General features: G+C 46.0%; 1 protein-coding gene across 1 annotated transcript in view; it reads right to left on the reverse strand.

Annotated features, from left to right (window-relative positions):
* The window catches only part of LOC129514062 (RH-like protein), a 36801-nt gene that overhangs the window by 5966 nt on the left and 7879 nt on the right, over positions 1 to 22956 (reverse strand). Inside the window, exons 2-8 of the mRNA XM_055332633.1 lie at positions 22603 to 22789; positions 18433 to 18583; positions 14202 to 14352; positions 13289 to 13455; positions 11396 to 11533; positions 9048 to 9181; positions 4026 to 4105 (exon numbers count right to left, since the gene is read on the reverse strand). Coding sequence (XP_055188608.1) covers positions 4026 to 4105; positions 9048 to 9181; positions 11396 to 11533; positions 13289 to 13455; positions 14202 to 14352; positions 18433 to 18583; positions 22603 to 22789 — 1008 coding nt within the window. The remainder of the gene's footprint in view (positions 1 to 4025; positions 4106 to 9047; positions 9182 to 11395; positions 11534 to 13288; positions 13456 to 14201; positions 14353 to 18432; positions 18584 to 22602; positions 22790 to 22956) is intronic.

Consider the following 22956-nt stretch of genomic DNA (forward strand, 5'->3'; position numbering starts at 1 on the left):
AAATGATCTCTAACACCTACACGAACTTTCCAGATAGCTGAGGCTTACTCACCACTGACGAAAATCCATCTAAAATAGACCATATTGAATTTTAAAAAAGAAAACCATAGCTGGGGGCATCACAATGCCAGATTTCAGGTTGTACTACAAAGCTGTGGTCATCAAGACAGTGTGGTACTGGCACAAAAACAGACACATAGACCAATGGAACAGAATAGAGAATCCAGAAATGGACCCTGAACTTTATGGTCAACTAATATTCGACAAAGGAGGAAAGACGATCCACTGGAAGAAAGACAGTCTCTTCAATAAATGGTGCTGGGAAAACTGGACATCCACATGCAGAAGAATGAAACTAGACCACTCTCTTGCACCATACACAAAGATAAACTCAAAATGGATGAAAGATTTAAATGTGAGACAAGACTCCATCAAAATCCTAGAGGAGAACACAGGCAACACCCTTTTTGAACTTGGCCACAGTAACTTCTTGCAAGATACATCCACGAAAACAAAAGAAACAAAAGCAAAAATGAACTATTGGGACTTCATCAAGATAAGAAGCTTTTGCACAGCAAAGGATACAGTCAACAAAACTCAAAGACAACCTACAGAATGGGAGAAGATATTTGCAAATAACATATCAGATAAAGGGCTAGTTTCCAAAATCTATAAAGAACTTATTAAACTCAACACCAAAGAAACAAACAATCCAATCATGAAATGGGCAAAAGACATGAAGAGAAATCTCACAGAGGAAGACATAGACATGGCCAACATGCACATGAGAAAATGCTCTGCATCACTTGCCATCAGGGAAATACAAATCAAAACCACAATGAGATACCACCTCACACCAGTGAGAATGGGGAAAATTAATAAGGCAGGAAACAACAAATGTTGGAGAGGATGTGGAGAAAAGGGAACCCTCTTACACTGTTGGTGGGAATGTGAACTGGTGCAGCCACTCTGGAAAACTGTGTGGAGGTTCCTCAAAGAATTAAAAATAGACCTGCCCTACGACCCAGCAATTGCACTGTTAGGGATTTACCCCGAAGATTCAGATGCAATGAAACGCCGGGGCACCTGCACCCCGATGTTTCTAGCAGCCATGTCCACAATAGCCAAACTGTGGAAGGAGCCTCGGTGTCCATCGAAAGATGAATGGATAAAGAAGATGTGGTTTATGTATACAATGGAATATTCCTCAGCCATTAGAAACGACAAATACCCACCATTTGCTTCAACGTGGATGGAACTGGAGGGTATTATGCTGAGTGAAGTAAGTCAATCGGAGAAGGACAAACAGTGTATGTTCTCACTCATTTGGGGAATATGAATAATAGTGAAGGGGAATATAAGGGAAGGGAGAAGAAATGTGTGGGAGATATCAGAAAGGGACACAGAACATAAAGACTCCTAACTCTGGGAAACGAACTAGGGGTGGTGGACGGGGAGGAGGGCGGGGGGTGGGGGTGAATGGGTGACGGGCACGGAGGGGGACACTTGACGGGATGAGCACTGGGTGTTATTCTGTATGTTGGTAAATTGAACACCAATAAAAATTAATTTATAAAAAAAAAAATAAAAAAAAATAAAATAAAATAGACCATATTTTCTTGTCTTACGACAACACTAAACACACTTTTTTTTTTTAATCGGAGCCATTGCTAGGAACATCCATTTATGAAATGCGCTATATAATGCAGAGAAAGTATGTAGCTGTTGAGGGTTGTTGGCTTCTATTAGCAGCCCAGTCTTCCACGTTCTAGTGTTTGGCTTTCAGAATTTCTTTTTCTTCCGTTAGTCTGTCTGCTTTCACCTCCTACTTCTACCAGTGTGCCTTACCTCTAGAAACTTATGTCCCTTCTAACTTGCCATTTCTAATCTGCTCAAACTGGGAAACCCAATAACCATGCTTATAGGATTACTTCCTTTTTTTGTTTTGTTTTGTTCATAAGAATGTTTCTTATGTAAAAGTGTAGACAGGCCCAAAATCGGGGGGGCCTCCTGGAAAATAAAATGCTCAGCTTTAGGGAGTCAGTTTGGTGCTACCTTGGCTGCTTAGTGACCTCTTTCCCCCTTCCTTTGTTCATGTTCTTTTTATTCACCAGTGTTCTTCTGTTCAAAGCCACACATAAAGCGCAACGCTCATTGGTCTTAACTCTTAAAAGAACAATACTCTATTCTCTTTCTTAACTCTAGGCAAGCGCCAAAAAACAAAACAAAACAAAACAAAACAAAAAAAACCCTCCCAGGTAGACAGTGCAAGTCAGTGTCCTGTCACTCTGTGAATACTGGTGACAATGGTGACTGATGTCATAGGCTGGGGGAAGGTTGCCAGATAAAATACAGAATGCTCAGTTACTTTTGAATTTAAAAAACGGGTGCCTTGTATTTTTCACTTGCTAAATCCAGTAACCCTACTCAGGATCAGACTAGCCATCACCAAGAGAATGTAAACTTGTGGAGGGAGGCATCTGTCTCATCTGTATTTAACTAATCACCTCAAGGCCAGTCAGTATATTAGAGCAATTCTAGTCCATCTTGCTCTCTAAAATCACCCAGGCAATTACAAAAAGTACCTTCAGACATGTTTTGGAGTGGAAAAGAAGTCAAATGATTATCTACCATGGTCCTTTCATTTTACAGAGAAGCCACACAAGGCCTAGAGAGAGTAAGTTGATGTGCCCAGGGCCATACACTCCTTTATGTCTGCTTATGCTGTTTTGTCTCTTATTTGGCATTCATTCCCTGCTTAGGGACACAATATATGAATGTCTCACCAATAACTGTTTGCTCATAGAATAAAAGTGAGCAGTTCTGGACAGAAGTCATATTTTCACCTAGCATATAAATAAGACTGGCAAATTAGTAACTCCCTAAGGATCTTTGCTTTTGCAGGAGCAAAAGCATACTTCAATCTTCTATTTAAAGATTTCCACTGGTGTCCCATGTCTCAGAATGATCTGGCTCCTTATTACCACTCTGTTCTCAACCCCTGCCACTCTCCCTTTCACCCTACCCATATCAGCCACACTGAGCATGCTTTGCTCCTGCCTCAGGGCCTTTGCACTTGCTATCTCTCTTCATGGAATGTTTTTCTGCCAAATAAACATATGGTGTGTCTCCTTCCCTCTCTCCATTCAGGTTTCTGCTTAAAGGTCAACTTATTAAATAAGTCTTCCCTCCCCCCCTTCAAAAAGAGCACCCCACCCTCACACTGATTCTGTGTTCCTCTACCCTGAGTTGTTTCTCTTCATAGCACTTACCAACACTGACATAGTAACTACTCTACTTATCTGTTTATATATTGTCCCCTCCCCCTCCACAAGGACATCAGCTCCACGAGATCAGGGAACCTATTATGTTCACTCTTGTGTCCCTACTGCTGAGGAGTAGTGCCTGGCTCATAGTAGATATTGAATAAATACTTGCTGAACAAAATAATAGTCTGAGTATTCTCAGGGAATGAAGGTAAACTCTTTGGCATAAAGGTTTCCTTGGCTTTCTGTACAAAATTGGGCGAAATCAGCAGCTCTGAGCTTAAGAGGCTGTCAAGTTGCCACTCACTCCTACTTATAACCTCCAGAAAGTCTCTTAATTTCCCTGGTTACAACAGGTGACCTCTAAGACCTTCCTCTTTTTTTCTTTTTTTTAGATTTTATTTATTTGTCAGAGAGAGGGCACAAGCAGGGGGAGTGGCAGGCAGAGGGAGAAACAGGCTCCCTGCCTAATACAAGACTTGATGCCAGGACCCTGGGATCATGACCTGAGCCAAAGGCAGATGCTTAACTGACTGAGCCACCCAGGTGTCCCTCTAAGGGCATTTCTAATTCTGAAATGATGTGATTCTGTCTCTGTGGTTATTCAAGGTCTGAGCCTCTTTGCATCATTTGGCTAGAGCTGTGGGGACTCACAGGGAAGGAGATGGGCACATACTCATGTGACCATGGGGCAGATGCTCTCTGGCCTCAGGTCCTGTGCCCTGGGCCATGGGCAAAAGAAGGTGGTCTCACACTTACCTGTCAAAATACCAGCTATCAGACCTGAAGCCATGGCCAAGCTGAGTACCCCAGCGTCAATGAGCAACTGAAAGAAGACCCTAGAAATGACAAAGTGGGATATAGTCATATTCAGGCATCAGATTGTAGAGGTCATTGGGGTCAAACAGGACTGTTTGCATCAGCAGTGATGCTGTCAGGAAGGGCCATCAGAACAAATGTCCTCTCCTGAGGTAACACAGTCCCCTGTCATGTTCCTGCAAAACCATACAGACATGGAGGAGAGAGTGGGGGTTACTCCAGGATCCCCTTTGGCTGACTTCATTTCTCAGAACCTATGGGTGATGAACTTGACCAGGAGGCAGAAAACCCAGGTTCAAGTCCAAGGACTGTCACTAGCTGCACGATCCTGGGCAAGTCACTTAACTTCTCCGAGCCCTAAGTTCCTTCATTAGGCAATTGGAGATGCAAATTCTATTTCCATTAGGGCAAGGTGGAGTAGAGCATGGTTGTCAAGCTCATCTCCCCTACCCCCTCCTGCTGAGCATACTTCCCTGTCCTCTCTCTTCAGGGCACCCCCAGGACTTCACTTTAAACTATGGAGTGGCCTGGGAGGAGCACATCTCTGTCACTTTGCAGTAAGCAAGGATTTCTTAAATAGGACACACAGACATGAAAGGAACAATGACAAACTGAACTGTATTAAAATTAAGAACTGCCGTTCATCAAAAGATACCATTAAGAAGGTGAAAGATAACCCACAAAATGGGAGAAGGTAATCACAATACATTTATGTGACTCTATAAAAGTTCTATATCCGGAATTTCAACAAATCGATAAAAAGACAGAACCATGCAACAGAAAAATGGGCAAAAAAAAAAAGAAAGAAAGAAAGAAAGAAAGAAAGAAAGAAAGAAAGAAAAAGGACATTTCACAAGAGAAGATATTCAGATGTCCAAAAAGCATATCGCTTTTAAGTGGTCCGCTTAAATCGGTCATCGGGAAAATTAAAAGTAAAATGGTATTTGATCCCTAAGTGGATAAACAAAAAGAATGAAAATATGGGGTGTCGGAAAATATATAGGGTAAAGGGAAGTCTTAGGTGCCATGGATGATTGGACTGACACAAACTACAGTGGAAGATTGGTAATATCCTCTAAAATGGACCATATGAATGCTGTGATCCAACAATTGGGCTTCTAGGCATTTACTGAACAGAAGAGCATTTGTATGTTTTTCTTTCCCTTAAGATTTTGTTTGTTTGTTTGTTTGTTTGTTTGAGAGAGACAGAGAGCCTGAGCCTGAGAGGAGGAGAAGCAGGCTGCCCGGTGAGAACAGAGCCCAATGGAGGGCTCCATCCAAGGACCGTATCATGGCCTGAGCCAAAGGCAGACACTTAACTGAACGTGCCATCCAGGCACTCTGCATTTGTATGTTCTAAAAAAAAAAAAAAAAAAGTAAAAAAAAAAAGTGCTAGAATATTCATAGCAATACTAGAATGTTCATAATCGTTCCAAACTGGAAAGAACCCAAATGCTCATCAGTAATGGATAGATAAATTGTTCTGTATTCACACACTGAAACACTTATTTTAAATGTGTTTCTTAGATCCTGTATTTGTCTACATGGCACTCATTTACCACAGGGCCCAACTAACGGCCAAAACTGTTTACTGCTCTCCCTCTCTAGCAAGTCAGCTTTCATGGGAGTGTAAAATACATATTATAAACCCATTTAACCACAAATTCTAACATACACTTTCACTTCCTGCCCAACTGGGGACTCCTGCCTCCCACCCGCACTACCCCACCCCTTTCAACCTGAAGGCATAGTCTTAGTTCCCCCTCTCTGCTGGTCCCTGGGTATGATAAGGTCTTGTGGGGTATGATAAGGTCTTGTGGGGCCCTACGTGGTGTGCTGTGCCTCTCATCTCCAGGAGAACTATAACATTAAACTTTCCCTTCAACGACATGGACCTCTCCATGTCATCACTCAGTCACCTTTATGAAGTAAACCCAAGCACAATTCAACGCTCTCGCCCAGTGAAAATGAACAGTCTAGGGGCACCTGGGTGGCTCATTTGGCTAAACATCTGTCTTTAGCTCAGATCATGATCTCAAGGTCCTGGGATCAAGGACCCAGTGAGGAGTCTGCTTCTCCCTCTCTCTCTACCTTCTCCCCGCTTGTGTTCTCTCTCTTGCTTGCTCTCTCTCACGTAAATAAAATCTTAAAAAAAAAAAAGATGAACAATCTACAGAGATACTCAATGTGGGAGAGTCTGACAGCTACAATGTAGAAGAAAAGCCCAGCACACGAGAGCATAGACTCCCTGTGTGATTCCATGTACAGGAAGGACAAAAGTAGGCAAAACTGATGGATAGTGTTAGAAGTCAGGTGCTGGTTGGGACATGAAGGAGTTCTGGGTGCTGGTTACATGGGCATGTCAGAAAAATTCATCAACTGGCACCCTTATGATATCTGCACTTCTCTGGATATAGATTATACTACAAAAACTTTTTTTTTTTTTTAGTAATATTAAATGGTAGCATAGAAGCTAGGGTTGCCTGGGTGGCTCAATGGTTGAGTGTTTGCCTTTGGCTCAGGTTGTGATCCCGGGGTCCTGGGATCGAGTCCAGCATCAGGCTCCCTACAGGAGAGTGCTAAGCAGCCCTCTGAGCCAGCTGTTAGTGTCCTGTTTCACAAATGAGGAGATCCAGGTTAGGAAAGTGAACCAGTGTCTCCAACATCACTTGGCTTAGCATGGGTGGCTCTTGGGTTTCAAATACTGTCTACCCACGAAGGCCAGACAGATCTTTCCCAGATTTCAGCATTTGTGGGTTACCTTCATAAATTTGGCCATATTGGCAATCCAAGGATACTCATTTTTAAAACATTTTTCTTTAAATGGACTTTTTTTTTACACTTAAATAAATGTATTTATTTATTTATTTTTAAAGATTTTATTTAGGGGCACCTGGGTGGCTCAGTGGTTGAGCATCTGCTTTTGGCTCAGGGCGTGATCCTGGGGTCCTGGGATCAAGTCTTGCATCAGGCTCCCTACAGGGAACCTGCTTCTCCCTCTGCCTCTCTGGGTCTCTCATGAATAAATCAATAAAATCTTTTTAAGAAAATATTTTGTTTATTCATTTGAGAGAGGGAGTGTATGAGAGAGAGAGAGCATGAGCGGAAGGAGAAACAGAGGGAGAGGGAGAAGCAGATTCTCCACTGAGCAGAGAGCCCGATGTGGGACTTGATCTTATGGGGCTGGATCCCAGAACTCTTGGGATCATGACCTAAGCTGAAGGCAGACCCTTAACTGATCCACCCAGGCAGCCCTAAAATAAATGTATTTAAAAGGAAACTTTGAGTCACCAGTGTAAATGAGAGAGAAATGGGAGGTAATGGTAAAAAGATACAGTGAAAACAGAGTGTTGCTAAAATCTCCCCCAGAGGCAGCCTGAGCATGAGTCTCAGATCTCAGCCCCAGGCTGCCTCTGCTGGCCTCTACGTCTGACCTTAGGGGTCAGAAGCTCAGAGACACTCAGCACCAGCACCCACGTGCAGACTTTCTCCCTGATGCAATCAAAGGACGGAATAATTGAAAACCAGCATCGGCCCTGCATGACTCAATGTTATTTAAGTGTGTCTTTACACCACTCAAATCCCACAATTTGTGAAACACTGCCTCATCTCAGCTGGGGAGCACCGCGTGCAAACCTTCACGTTTGCTCACCTGAAGAGGAAATCAGCAAACACTGAGGAACGAATGGAAAGCCAACTGTGTTGTCCAGGGACACCAAGCTATTAAGTAGTTTCTCCGCATGTCACATTGAGTGCTCTGACTCCCAGCTCAGTCCTTTGTCCCTCCTTCCGTACACAGAGATGTTTCTCATATAGAAGCAGCCGTGGCAATAACCACCGTGCAGACAAGAGGCCATGTGCCGGGTGTTTCCTCCACACCACGTCTTCACAGCAGCCCTGGGACATCAGTTATTATCCCAGCGTGCAGATCAAAACTGAGGTTTGAGGAGAGTTTGAGTATACCGTGCCTAAGGTCACCCGGCTGGTCCGTGTGACCCTGATCGTCTGTCCCTGAAGCCTGTGCCCTTTACTTCCAGCCAACCACAGGCCTCCCTGCGGGAAGTCATTGCTGTGGCTCTGCTCTTCCCTTTGCCGGGTTCCTGCCCAGATGAGAGGACAGATACTTGGTCCTCAACTGTCCCATCCTGGGGAGAGCAGACTCAGAGAGGTGTTCTAGAGCCTGATCCCAGGTGCACGTTCCCTGGCCCCTGGTCTCACCCCTTTTCCTCTTGGGCCTCAGAGATGGGCTGTGCTCAGCATTTTCCTACATTAAAGTATTAAATCCTTTTTAACCACAAAGTACCTGCCCTCAAGCCGCCTCCAACCACCCATTGAGGGGAGGCGCCGTGGTTACCTGCGTTGACAGTAGGTAGTGAGGCTCAGAGAGGTTAGGTAGCAGGCCCAGCTAGTGAGAGGTCAAGACGAGTCTGATTCCTTGACACTCTCTTCACTGAGACCTAAACCACCAGCGGTTAAACAAGGGATCCGTCTGGCTTGGGCCTGATTCACTTGCTCTGATTTGGGGGCCGGGGCTCAGAGCTGCCTGCCTTTGCCCTGTACCTGGGCTGTCCCTTTTGGAAAGGAGACAGGGCCTGGAGAGATAGGGGCTAGGGAGAATTAATTTTTTTTAGAGACCTTATCCATTTTATTCATGAGAGACACACACACACACATACAGAGAGAGAGAGAGAGAGAGAGAGAGAGAGAGGCAGAGATGCAGGCAGAGGGAGAAGCAGGCTCCATGCAGGGAGCCCAATGCGGGACCCGATCCCGGGACTCCAGGATCACACCCTGAGAGCCAAGCAGAGCTCAACCGTTGAGCCACCCAGGGATCCCAGTAGAATTTATTACTGCATTTGCCAACAAATATTTGCCGAGTGCCTGGGTCTGAATGCTGAGGGCTCTGGGCACATTTCTTCCTAAGTTGGATGGGGTGTGAGGGGGATAAGCCAAGTGACCTACATGTTATTCTTGGTCCAGGTGACCTCATAGAACGTCAGCAGAATGTAGACGATCCCTCCGAGCAGACCTGGCAAGCCAAAGGTGTAGTGCACGCCGCAGGTGTCGTGGACATCCAGCACGCGGTTAAAATAAGCCTGGAACAAACGTCACACAAACAGATGTGCATGGAAGACTGATACTCCCTGTCCAGGCTTTCCACTGATCCTGGCATCCAGGGCCACCAGAAGGGAGTAGGCCTTGGGGCTCACCTCCACAAGGGCTCCTCAGACCTGACTGTACTTGCATCACACGGGGGAGCTTGTGAAACTGCAGAGTCTGATTTAGTGGACCTGGGGCCTGAGATTCTGCATTTTTAACAAAGTTCTAGGTGATGCCGACGCTACTGGCCCACTGACCACCCTTCAAGAAGCAAGGGTCTAGCCCAGGCCCTACTCACATGGGGCTGATAATTCTGTGTTGTGAAAAGGCTGTCCCGGGCATTGTAGAATGTGTAGCGGCACCCCTGGGCTCCACCGTCCAGACCCTAGCACCCCACAACAGTGTGTTAACCCAAAACTGTCTGCAGATATTGTCAAACGTCCCTGGAGGGTGATTGAGACGTGCTGGTCTAGCCCAAACTTAACTGCCATCCAAAGACAACATGACTAATGGGAAGAAAAGACTCGCCTTCAGTACTCCTTCCCCACCACCACTTAGCCTCCCAGAAAACCGTGAGCCAACAAATGTGGAGACAAATGCATATTGGACAGGTTAGTACCCCCCACCCCGGGATCCCCCACTGGCTTCAAAATAAAAACCCAGATTCCTCTACCTGCTCAGGAGATACACCTGTGTATTTCCCATCTCTCATCTCTCAAGACTGTGGTCCCACCACACTCCCAGGTGAACCCAGCCCTTAGCATCTGTTTCCTGGCTGGGCTGTTTGCTTTTCTCACCAATCAACCTTTGAACACACTGTTCCTTCTGTCTGGAATACATTTCCCTTTACTTTGCCTGGCTAATATGAGTCATCTGTCAACAGTCGGCTGAGACATCCTCTGCTCCAGGAAGCATTTCCTGATCCAACTCAGGCTCGCTTAGACGTGCTGTGTTGTTAATTTGTCCATTGCCCTCACGACACTATAGCTCGGGAAGCTGGACACATATTAAAACGTACTGCTGAATGATTGAAGGGATGAATGAATGAATGAATGAATGAATGAATGAATCATCTCTGAATCGTTCCCCCAGTGATGGAGTCAAGTAAACAGGCACAGAGAAAGCAATGGATGCCTAGCCTGTTGAGAATCTATGCAGGTTTCCCTGTGCACTGCCACCTTTCATCATCAGGGCCACAAAGCAGAGGAGATGAAAGACGTTTATTCCAATTCCAAAGATGAAAAGCAGACCACCCCGTCGCTGGTCAGATGAAACTGTTTTTACATTTTCCCCCTGTTTTGGATAAAAACTGCCTCCCTGCATATCCATCGTTCATCCAGATTCAGCTCCTTGAGTCATCCAAGGGTCTATTCCTATATCCTCTACCAAGGCTTCATACCCACAGAGAGTTGCTGCCCTATAATTATTTCCCTTAGAAGTGTATTATGACAAATTGGCTATAATGGGGCATTCTGGTATTATCAGTACCTGCTGGTTGTTGACGGGGGAAAAGTCCACCCACTTAGAAGAAGAACTACACAATCAGAAGTGGACATGGCCTGGCTGAGCCCAGCACCCCCTTCCGGGCTGCTGCCCCTCCTACCCCCATTCGCATGGCTCATGGGTCGCAGCCATGTATGTATGTTATGCTCCAGGACCCCACACCCCCAGCCAAAGATAAGCATGCCAAACCAATGAGGCCCTCCTCCAGAACACTTGGGAATGGGGCCAAGAAATTCCATCCAGCTGCTTTCCCGAAACGAAAGACTACATTCCACCACAAGGAGCAGGAGAAGGAGAAGGAGAAGGGGAAGGAAGTCTACAGAGTGAAAAGAAAGCAGATATTCAGGAAAAACAAAAAAAGAAGAGTGGGGATTTCCTGGGCTCCCCACAACACTCCTGTCCCTGGTGTCAGCTATTCATGGGTTCCCAACAGGATCCCTGTCCTTGGTTTCTGTGACATGCCAATAGCCTTACCATACCCACCCCCCATGCCTGTGCAAACTTGAATGGATTCTATTACTTGCTCCCCAGATCCTACCAAATACACAATACACACCTGGGTGGGTCCCTCACTCAAGCTTTGAAGCCTCCCTAAGAAGGTGTCAGTGCCTGCCCGATGTAGCCCATGGCACTACACGATGGCCCACCGTGCTCCAGGGCCCTGCTGGTCAAAGCCAAAACCAGGTGTTAGCTGCCCAGGTCCTTACCCGTAGGCACAGGGCTCCCCCGATGGAGATCAGTCCAGCCATAAAGCCCAGCACCATGGCAAGCCAAGGAGTAGTGATCACATGACACGAAGCACCCACGGCCACACCTCCAGCCAGCACCGCGTTGTGGATATGAGTCTGCAAAAAAATAGCTTGAGGGCAAATGAAGTGAGGAACAGAGAGGACAGCACTTGCCCAGAGTTACTGGTAAGCTGATAGCAAGGAACACTATATGGCTTCCCTGCTTCGCTGACCGTGAAACCATCCCCTCCTCTCCTCCATCCCCACTGAGACATGACCTTTCTCAATGGTCTTCTCTTACTCCACTTCTCAGACTCCAGGAACAGTCCCCCTGACTGGGAGGTATTGAGCTTGAAAGTATGTCCTAGCCACCCTCACACCTGTCAGTGACGCGTCCTTGGGCACTGAGCCATTCATGCTTCAACTTTTCCACCAGAAGAACGGGGTTTAGGTTGTACCTACTTGATATGGTTATTGTAAGATTAAACAAGTTATTATATGTATGACTCTGAGCCAAGGGCCTAACATGGACCCTGAGGAAATGCTCAAGAAATAGAAGCCAGTATTATTGTTTTTACTATTTTTATCATTATTATTGGCCATTCAGTGCTATGCCACCCTGTACTGCTGGATCCAGCTTTTCATTTTTTTTTAAAGCTTTTTTAATTTTTTTTAATTTTTATTTATTTATGATAGTCACATGAGAGAGAGAGAGAGAGAGAGAGAGAGAGGCAGAGACACAGGCAGAGGGAGAAGCAGGCTCCATGCACCGGGAGCCCGACGTGGAATTCGATCCTGGGTCTCCAGGATCGCGCCCTGGGCCAAAGGCAGGCGCCAAACCACTGCGCCACCCAGGGATCCCTGGATCCAGCTTTTCATATGTGAGCTCTTGTTCCCAGGTCCCATCTCCACTCTGTCCTTTGTTCCTCTAGAACCGGGGCCTTGCTTTGCTCCCATCCTACTTCCCTCTGCCCTCTCAAGTCTAACCAGGTCTTGGAGCTCTGAGGCCTGGGACCAGCTTCTGGGCTTCCCTGAGCTTCTGTCCACACCCGCCTCCCTCAATGTCCCCACCTCGTCTGATCCTAGATTCCATGTCACCATGGAGCCCCCCCCGCCCAGAAAGACACCCACTCCTCTTGATGATTAACTTGTCATGGATGGCCACATGCTGTCCACTCTAGGACTGCCATCCCTCTAGACTTTTTCCCACCCCCTGTGGCTGGCCGGCCCCATACCCAATCATCATGGGAACTGGTTTTGTCTTTAGCACTACCGTTCCCCGTCTCTCTTCCCCCAGAACTCACACACACAGTCTCCTGGCTACACCAGTAACATGGTTCCTGTTGGCCCAGCACTAATTCCCCACAGAGCACTTACTGTGCCTTGTCTCTTAATTTCCACTTTATATATGAGCCAGGTGTGGCTCCAAAGGTTGAAGTGGCTTGACCAGGGTCATGTGGCTAGGGTGATGACGTACTTCTTTACCTGCGATTCTATTCATTCCATTCTTGAAATTCCTTAGGGGAAGGGGAGAGGCTGACTAATTCTATTCTAGATCTTCTCTGCTGACTCTTGCTCATGGTGGCTGGCTTTAGTAACTCACAGGAACAGGGTTCACACTTGGGTCCTTTTAGTGTCAACACTGATAGACTTAATCACTCCCCTCAGAGAGCTTTTGATCATTTCAGTCTCCAAATTCCAGTTCCCATATTGATAAGCCAGTCCCTGCCTGATGATCCATGACGCTGCAGACAAGGCTCCGTCACCTGGCATACTCTATCCCACCCTGGGGGCTGGTTCTGGAACAGGGGCATGAATATGTGCTCATCTTAGAAGACCTGAGTGCTGCCCAAGGGGCAGCCCCCTCCTCACCATGTTGATCTTCCCTCGGGGGTGACTCAAGGCTGACACTGAGATGGCTGTCACCGCGCTGACTGCAAGAGCATAGTAGGTGTTGAACACAGCAGTCTTCCTTTCATTTGGTATGTCCAGCAGAGCAGAGTTGAAACTTGGCCAGAATATCCACAAGAAGAGGGTTCCTGGGGGTCAGAGAGGGTCATTGGCCAGAACCAGCACTCCTGCTGCAAAGCCTGAGCCTGTGGGCGCTTCATGGAGTGGGCAAGTCACAGCTTTGTCCCTTTATAGCTATGTGACTTTGAGCCAGTCGTGTGTCCCCTGAAGTCCCAGGTTGACAGGGCCCAGCTAACATACTTTACAGGCAAAAAAACAAAGGCCCAGAGAGTTTAAATTACCAACCTCCAGGCCTCCTGAGCTCAGCTTGTGATGGCCAAATGCTTTCTGAAAATGTAACGTGCGACTCTGATTTGGGCTCATGGCTGGCTGTGGGTCACCTACTGCTCAGCTCACTGCCCGATTTCCTCTCAGCCTCTCCTGCAGCCCGGCTTCAGCGTTTGCACTGCAGCTTTGCAAAATACACCAGCGTTACTGTTCTCTTCCCTGCCCTGTCCCTCTCTCTGCTGCTGGCCTCTGCTTTCTCCACTCGTCCAGTTCCCACTCTTCACTTGAAGACAAAAAGATTGGGCAAATTGAGTAAGGGTAACAAGTCTCCCCTCTCCTTTGGATATTAATGAAGAACGTTGCCCTAGAAGGGATTGTGAATCCATCCAACACTACTTGGGGTAATGAATCATCATGGAGGGGCTCTGAGCACCTGGGACAGGCTGGAAAAGGAGAGAGACTTTTCAGCAGAGCCATTTGGGAACCTCTCGCTTACTCCAGGGGAAGAAACCTCCACACCCACCCCCACACCCCATCTTGTCCTCACCCAGCATGGTAAACAAACTGGAGTTCTTTGTAGTCTGATGCTTCTCTACCAGCACTGCAATAGGCGGAGACCTCGAGAGGCACCAGGTCACCATCAGCCCAAAATAGGTTGCAAACACGTGGATGTACATCATGCTGGTGTGGTTGTCCGTCTGCAACAAAGGGCAATGAGTCCCTACAGCCTCTGCCCACAGGCTAACCCCATGCTCCTAGGAGACAGTTCTGAACTTCACCTAAGAGGTGTGACTTGGAGTCATGAGACTGGTGTTTGGAGCTTACCCAACCCAGAAGTTCCCCTTTCAGAGGAGACCGAGGACCAGCCATGTATTTATTCCAGGGAAGTTGCTGGTTGGCCTTATCAGTAGCTCCTACATGCTTTTTGGCTGAGATCTACTTAGGTAAGGCAAAAAGTCACAGGGACATGCATCCTCACTGCTTCCTACTTTTCAGCAGAATTTATGGAGTGAAAAAAAAATAAAAAAAATTAAAAAAAAAGAATTTATGGAGTGATGAGTGACATAAACTTTGCAGCATGAAGCAGCCAGACTTTTTATAATACTAAAGTCTTTGGTAAATTCTAGACACATGCTAATTTTTGCTTTATGAATATTAAAGTTAGTAATCTTTAGTAACTGACTTAGTGGACTACTGGTAAGTCCTACCAACTCTGCCTTCAAAAAATATCCAGAATTGGCCAAATTTTTACCACCAAGCCTCACTGACCCCACCTTGATTTAAGCCCCACCATCGCCACTACCCCAAATTATTGCAGTAATCTTCTAACTGGTCTCCCCATTTACGCTCTTGTCCCTCTACTGACTCCCCTCCACACCGCAGCCAGAAAGACCCTATGAACATCTAAGGCAGTTCATGGCCATCTCTGCTCAGAATCTTCCAATGGTTCCTTTTGCATTCAACTCAAAGTCTACATTCTTGCTATGACCTGGAGAACCCTGTGTGACCCGCTCCCCCTTAACCTCTCTGACTTCACTTCCTGCTCCACTCCTGGAACACGCTCCTCACTCTTCCTCAAACTCACGGGCATGCTCCCCCATCAGCCCACTTCACTCTGGCTTTCCCATGGCCTGGAACACGAGGCAGAGGGAGTGGTCTACCCTGGGCGCAGGCAGTAATGGGGTGCATTGTCTGGAGGGAATTTAAAACAATAATAAAAGTGATTCAAAGTCTGTCTGCTTTTTATTATCACCATGTGCCAACAATTCTAAACTGTGGGAAATACATAAAATACTCCTGGAAGAGGGAGACCACTCCCACCACCCTGCCCTTGACCTACCACGACACTTAGACACCTACGTGCCTTGTGCTCTTACTACCTTCATGTCTCTACTCAAAATTATTTATTCAGGGGAAGCCTTCCATGGCCCCCTTATCTAACATTTTATCCCCCTCTCAACTCTTCATATTTTTTCTCTATAGTAATTGACACTTACTAGCAGGCTGTATCATTTGCTTACATGATTGCTTATTGGTCATCTTTCCCTCTTAAATGGAAGGTCCACGACCACTGCATATTTACCACTGCCTAAAAGATGCCTGTTTCATAATAGGCAAGGAATAAATATTTGTGAATGGAATGAGAGAATGGGAAGGATACATGCATGGACCTTCCTGTTCACATGACTGCAATGTGTGAATGTATCCTTATTTAAAGTATTTAAAAAAGAAGAAGGAGAAGAAGAAGGAGAAGAGAAGAAGGAGAAGGAGGAGAGGAGGAGGAGGAGAAGGAGGGGGAGGAGGAGGAAAGAAGAGAAAACATTTGCCACCCTTGCTGCCCAACGAAGCATTCCATCCCTGGGAATCTACCTGCAGTCTGAACTAGTCACATGCTCCCAGTGGGACCCGCCCCCCCCCCCCACACACACTGCCTGTGCACGGCAGACACATGGTCCCAGGAGCCAATCAGGTTCTTTCTCACTGGACCAGACACCTGGGACCAGCTGATGAGAGAGGAGCCTTGTTTCCTACAGGATCTGGGATTTAGAAGCTTGGGAGCAGAAGAGGTGAGACCATGTTCTCCACTGAAGAGAATGCTGATGTACAACGAAGAGGAACAGAACCAAAAGATGGAGAGCATGAACTACCTGGGATCTTAAAGTTCTCATATCCAATTCCAGTCCTGACTCTGGCTACTACCCCTGCCCTTGGTGATGCTTCTATTAAATTCTCTTCTTTCTGCCTAAAAAAGCTCCAGGGCAGCTTTCTTTCTTGAAACCCAGGAGTTGCAATTAATCCTTATGGTAAACAGAGAGAAAAACAGAAAATGAAAGTCTTGGGACACCTGGGTGGCTCAGCAGTTGAGTGTCTGCCTTTAGCCCAGGGCATGATCCTGGAGTCCCTGGATCGAGTCCCACATCCGGCTCCCTGCAGGGAGCCTGCTTCTCCCTCTGCCTGTGTCTCTGCCTTTCTCTGTCTTTCATGAATAAATAAATAAAATCTTAAAAAAAAAAAAAAAAGAAAATGAAAGTAGGCCTAGGTGACTTGGTGAGCCCTTAGCGATATATATATAAATAAACGATTTAATGCATGGATGGATGGATGGTTGGATGGAAGAGAAGAGAAAGTTCTTATTCTTAAGCAGAATACTAACTAATGGTTGTGGAAGGGAAGATGGAAATAGAAAGCCAATATTGAGGGCACATGATTGGCTCAGTCCATAGAGGATGTGAGAGTTGATCTCGGCTTAGAGGTTTGAGCCCCATGTTAGGCATAGAGACTAATTAAAAATAAAGTCTTTTTTTAAAAAAAAGGTTTTATTTATTTATTTGAGAGAGAGAGAGACACATACAGAGAGCACAAGCAGGGGGAGGGGGTAGATGAGGAGGGAGAAGCAGACTCCCTGCTGAGCAGGGAGTGCAATGCAGGGCTCAATCCCAGTGCCCTGAGATCATGATTGAGCCAAAGTCAGATGCTTAACTGACTGAGCCACCCAGGAGCCCCTAAAATAAAATCTCCAAGGGAAAAAAAAAGAGAAAGAAACCAATATTGGCAATCATCATAATACAAACTGATTCAGGCCAAAAAAAAAAAAATCCATAGACACTAAAACCAGTGGATGAAAGCTTTATAGAAACAAGATTTTACAGAATATTATCTCCCCCATAAGATGCTTATTAATTATAAAGGGGAAAATAGCAACTTTAAAGTAGACAAGCCTGGAAGACAACAACTTAACAGGTGATCAAAGTTAGCATCCTCAGTAATGGGACAAATTGACAGCATGTGGCTCTTGATATGATGCACTGAGAAGGATACAACATCACTTCTTCTGTGTAATTCCTGCCAGAAGTGCATACCCTTCAACTAATCATGAGGAAACAGTAGACAAACCCACATTCTATTAAAAAACCTCAAAACACGTCAAGTTCATAAAATATAAAGAAAAACTAAGGAACTGTTCCAGATTGAAAAGGTTTAAGGAGACATGAGAACTGAATGCAAAACATGATCCTGGACCAAAAAGAAATACATATATTTAATAACATATAATAATTTACCAATATATATTTATTATGTTAATATTACTTTCCAAAGTTTGTTAACTGAACAAATGGTTATGTAAAAGAATGCCCTTGTTTATAGGAAGTGCACGCTGAAGTAGGGGTTAAAATAAAGTCATATAGACAGATGAAGAGAACCAAATATTAATAAATAATAACTTCCAAGCAAAAAAAAAAAAACAAAAAAAAAACAACAAAAAAAAAATAACTTCCAAGCAAAGGTTCTAGACCATTGTGCCTTTTCCCACCCCCAAATATCTCCATCTTCCTTGAAAGACATGCCTGCAGACTCTACACTCCTTGTTGATTATCCATCCACCTGCCTTGTGGTCTCTGAGGATTTCCGCACCTGCCCTACCATCTTTCTCTCCATCACTCCTCCAGGACATCATCTTTGTCTATCCAACTTCCTCCCTCTGTTCCTTGACCCTTTTTCTTCTGATAACTTTCTTAGGTTATTTCCTATGTTTCTGCCACCCACATCGCCTGTCAAACCTTAGACCTTGCCCTCACCAGCGACCGCACTACCTCCAATTAAAGCCATTAGGTTGCTGTGTTTAAACATGTAGCATAGATCACAATTTTGGAACCCCGTTTCGGCCCATCTTTATTTTTCTAAATCCCAGAAACCCTACCAAATGGAGGCAGTATCCGCCACCTCCACATCCACACCTCTCCTCTCCAAAGTCCCCTCCTCACAGCACCGTGACTCACCCCGAGGTACTTCCTGTCAACCATCCTCACGGTGACAAAGGCCGTCACCTCCACCAGTGCCATCACAGTCAACTGCAACAGGTTGGCCTTCCCCAGAACGGCACCCACTGAGATGAGCACAGACATGGCACTCATGGTAGCCAGCTTAATACTGGGGAGAAAGAGAGAGAGAGAGAGAGAGAGAGAGAGAGAGAGAGAAATAATTGAAAAGGATCTTCTCATTCATTATTCACCCATTCACTCATTCAACAAGCCTGGCACTGTCTGAGAAACCAGAGACACAGTGGAAGATCAAGGAGACAAGATTGCACCTTTGTGGGAACTGATGCTGCCCATCTGGGCTCTCCACGGGCTCCTTCCCCCATCAGGGTGGCTTCAGGGTGAGAAATTGATCTGCACATGCTCATCTGTACTGAGGCCACCCTGAATTTCTCATAGGACTGTCATAGTTACAGAGGCCGACTTTTCCCTTAGGGTCCCCTTCTAGGGTCTGATCACAGGTCTGCCCTTGGCTTCCCTTCCGCCTACATTTTGCGCAGACGCTCAATAGAGGGCGCTCTTCACCTGCTGGCCTGCCTGCCACTTAGCCGCCCGCCACCAGCAGCTTGGCTGTGCAAAGAGATGGCTTAGAAATAGGACAAGCCTGCTTCCAGTCCCAGTGTTTCCACTTGAGCAGCTATTTAATCTCACTGAGACTGTTTCTTCATCTGTAAAATAAGAATGATGATAATATTTATCTCGTGGTAGTGCTGTGGGGATTAGTAGGAATATTCGTGCATCCGTGTCTAGCACCATGATTGGCACAAAGAACTAACTCAGGAGTTCTATAGAAGCCCACATGATTAGCACTACTACTGAATCCTTCCTTTCCTTGACAAATGAGCTAGCTCAGTGTGGGGATTCAGGAGGAGAAAACAATTTGTTTTCAAGGCACTTATGATCCAGTTGGGGAGGCGGGGCTGACATCATGTCTGTCTGCTAAGACTATCCATGATGGCTAGAGGGGTTCACCAGAGGAAGAGAGCAATGAGATTCAGGGAGGGCTTCCTGGGGGAGGTGGCAATGAACAGAATAATCCATGGTAGTTAAACCAATCCACCCTCTCTGGGCACCTTGCTCTGAGACCACCTCCCCTCCCTGATACTATGACCACCACCACCACCACCACTACAAAATAGTGATAATTTATTAAGCATTATGTATAGGAGGCTCACAACTTCATCACCTCATTTAAATTTTAATCTTCTAAGTGGCCCTCTATGAATGGTGCTAGGGTACCGTTTAGTACCCCTACATTACAGAAAAGGACACTGAAACTAGAAGAGGTGACTCTTTTGGTCAATAAGTTAGTGAATGACAAATGTGAGGTTCAAACCCAGGTGGCCTGGATCTAAAGCCTGTGCTCTGAAGTCTGGACACAACCTCCACAGCATTTGCGGCCAATGTAGTGTCTTACTTAGGGCTCAAGGACTTCAAACGGGAGATCAGAAGAGGGCCAAGGGCCTACCCAAGGAGTCTCACAGGGATCAGGAATTATTTAGAACAGAAATTACAGGGATCCCTGGGTGGCTCAGCAGTTTGGCTCCTGCCTTTGGCCCAGGGCGTGATCCTGGAGCCCTGGGATCAAGTCCCACGTCAGGCTCCTGGCATGGAGCCTGCCTGCTTCTCCCTCCCTCTGCCTCTCTCTCTCTCTCTCTGTCTATCATAAATAAATAAATCTTTAAAAAAAAAAAACAAACCAGAAATTACTGAATGTTTCACCATGCCTGGCCGTGTTCTGTCTTTTTGGTGAGTATTCACTTAATTGGCAAGGCCCTAATTCAAAAGGATACATGCCCAGTGGTAGGATTTCAGACCCAGGGGCCAGTTGGTGCCGGGGAGGTATTGAGACAGTGAAGTGCAGTGTTCAGGGGTGTAGACTCCAGTCCAGCCAGCCTGGGGTGGAATTCTGGCTCAGCCCCTACCTGGCTGTGTGACCTTGAGCAAGTTACTGAACCCTCTGTGCCTCAGTATCCTCATCTGCAAGGTAGAGTCAAGGCCTATGAAGCTGTCATAAGGGTAAAGTGAGTTATTATGTGTCAAGCACAGTTAGAGAGTTCGTAATTGCTACTATCCTCCAGGAGAGCCCTCCTGGACCTCTCAAAATATGGCATTAAAAATATCACAACTTTTAGAGTTCCTTTTATTTTCATTTTGGTTCCAATAACCATTTACCAAGTCTTTATTACACAAGGAAAACAGGGCAAAGCTGAGTAGGACAGGCCCCCGAAGGGACTGGTCATCAGTGACTCAAGGCAATTCGGTGCCAAGTCAGGCTGCACAGTGTGGGTGAGGCCAAGGGAGAAGGGGAGGGCCAGTCCCTCTGGGAGGCAGGCCTGGACACCGCCCCCTGAACCAGCCAGGCCCTTGGAAAGGTCAGGAAGGAGCTCATTGTTCAAATCCATGAAGCCAGTCCCGGCGGGGGTCACAGCTGGGAGGATCCAGGCTGTCAGAGGTGGGGCAGGGGAGTTCACTCAGCCTGCAATTGGCCTCATCATGTCTTCCTGGATTGAGTCAAGAGCAAGTTGGCCCCCGTGGGTGTGGGACCTTAGAAGGAGCAGCCCAGAGGTGCCAGGCACTAAGGATGCAGGAGCCTGAGGTTTGTGTGACCTTGAGCCAAGGCAGCAGGAATGTCCGGTCAGGGCCACCACTGTCAGAACTCCTCCAGAGAGTGCACTTTGCCTCTTCCCAGGTGTTTCTTGGGGGTGGGTGGGGGTGGGTGGGGGTGGCAGGATGGGTATTGAATCCCCATGGGGATTAGCTCTGAAACTTGTTAGAAGAGAGGCTCAGTGGTTGAGCATCTGCCTTGAGCTCAGGGCATGATCCTGGGGTCCTGGGATCGAGTTCCACATTGGGCTCCCTGCATGGAGCCTGCTTCTCCCTCTGCCTATGTCTCTGCCTCTCTATGTCTCTCATAAATAAATAAATAAATAAATAAATAAATAAATAAATAAATAAATAAATAAATAAATCTTGTTAGAAGAAAAAATGTGAAGGTTTTTTTCAGGGACAATAGGAGACTGACTGAGCTATGGTTCTTGTCATAACCACCCTGGAGGGTGTAGGAAGGGTTGCAGATAGTAAACAGCTAAAGCCATTTCCACCACTTAGCTGTGTGACCCTCAGCAAATACCTTATACTCTCTGAGCCTCGATGTCCTTGGTGTACACCAGTTAGACCCCTACTGGAAGGGTTAAGCAAAATAATGTTTGTGCACTGCCCGGTACCATGTGGGGAGGTGGTCAATAGCAGTGCCCAGAGATTTAGCAGGGGTTCAGAGGGGAGGATGGAGTGGCCTGGAGAGGTGACTGGTTTCCCAAGAGTCCTAAGATGGGATTTACCATCATCTGGACCGGACAGAGATTTAGAGTTGGGCAAAAGCAAAAAATAACAGGGTAAATTTTATCGAGTTTTCTCCTGTCAAGTGCTAATGCCTTTATCTTCTTTTTTTTTTTTTAATTTTTGTCTTTTTTTTTTTTTTTAACGAGGCTCCATGCCCAACAGATCTCTTGCTCTACCAACCGAGCCAGCCAGGTGCTCCATGATATATATATCTCCCCTTGTGTAACCATCACCCAGGATAACACTGAGAACATTTACTGTGCCTCATAAGGTTCTTTTGTGCTCCCTCCTCATCAATAGCGATCACTTTCCTCTTGTAAACATTATTCTGACTTCTAGCAATATGGGTAATTTTGCTAGTTTTTAGAATTTCATATAAATGCATGTAAATGGATCAAAGTTAATTTAAAGGCATGGCTATTTTTTGTTTGGTGACATTTGAGGACTAAGAGAACTTTGTTTTCAAGAGACTGTGACATTTCTATTTCTTTTCTGTAATCTCTATTAGTTTTCTTTAAACCCATATTGCTTGTGTAACTTGATAAAATCATGCTCAATAATGAAGAAAGAACTTGGAGAGGGCTGTAGATCCAGGTTCAGGGCTGTCAGATAAAATATAGGATTCCCAATGCAATTTGAATTTTAGAGAAACAGTGAATAATTTGTTAGCGCTTATCCTCAATATCACATGGCTTCAAGGAGACAATCCCAGCTCTTCTAGAACCAGCCTTCTTGGGCCACATACCCTCAAGGACCCCCCAAAAATAAATCCACCCTCCATCTGGTTACCTGGACAGTTTGATGATCACCTTCTTATAGAAGGACCATTCCAGGAAGCCATCCATCAGGACTGCCCACTGCACCCCCAGGGCCAGCAAAAAGAGGTTGAAGGCCACACTGCTCCAGCCATATCTCCGCAAAGATGAGTTGAGGAAGCCAAAGCCAAGGGCAGCCATGATGGTCACATCCTGGAGGACTGCCCAGGGGCAGATATGGAGAAGGAGAAAGAGAAGCAGACAAGATAGAAAGTTGTGTGAAATTAGAATTTACAGAACCTACAGAATTAGAATTTACATATACTCTGTATGAATTTATGGATGGCAGCTGGAAGGGATCATTATGAGTACTCTGGCAAGTTACTTG

The sequence above is a fragment of the Nyctereutes procyonoides genome, unplaced genomic scaffold, assembly GCF_905146905.1.
Source record: "Nyctereutes procyonoides isolate TBG_1078 unplaced genomic scaffold, NYPRO_anot_genome, whole genome shotgun sequence".
Classification (NCBI taxonomy): Eukaryota; Metazoa; Chordata; class Mammalia; order Carnivora; family Canidae; genus Nyctereutes; species Nyctereutes procyonoides.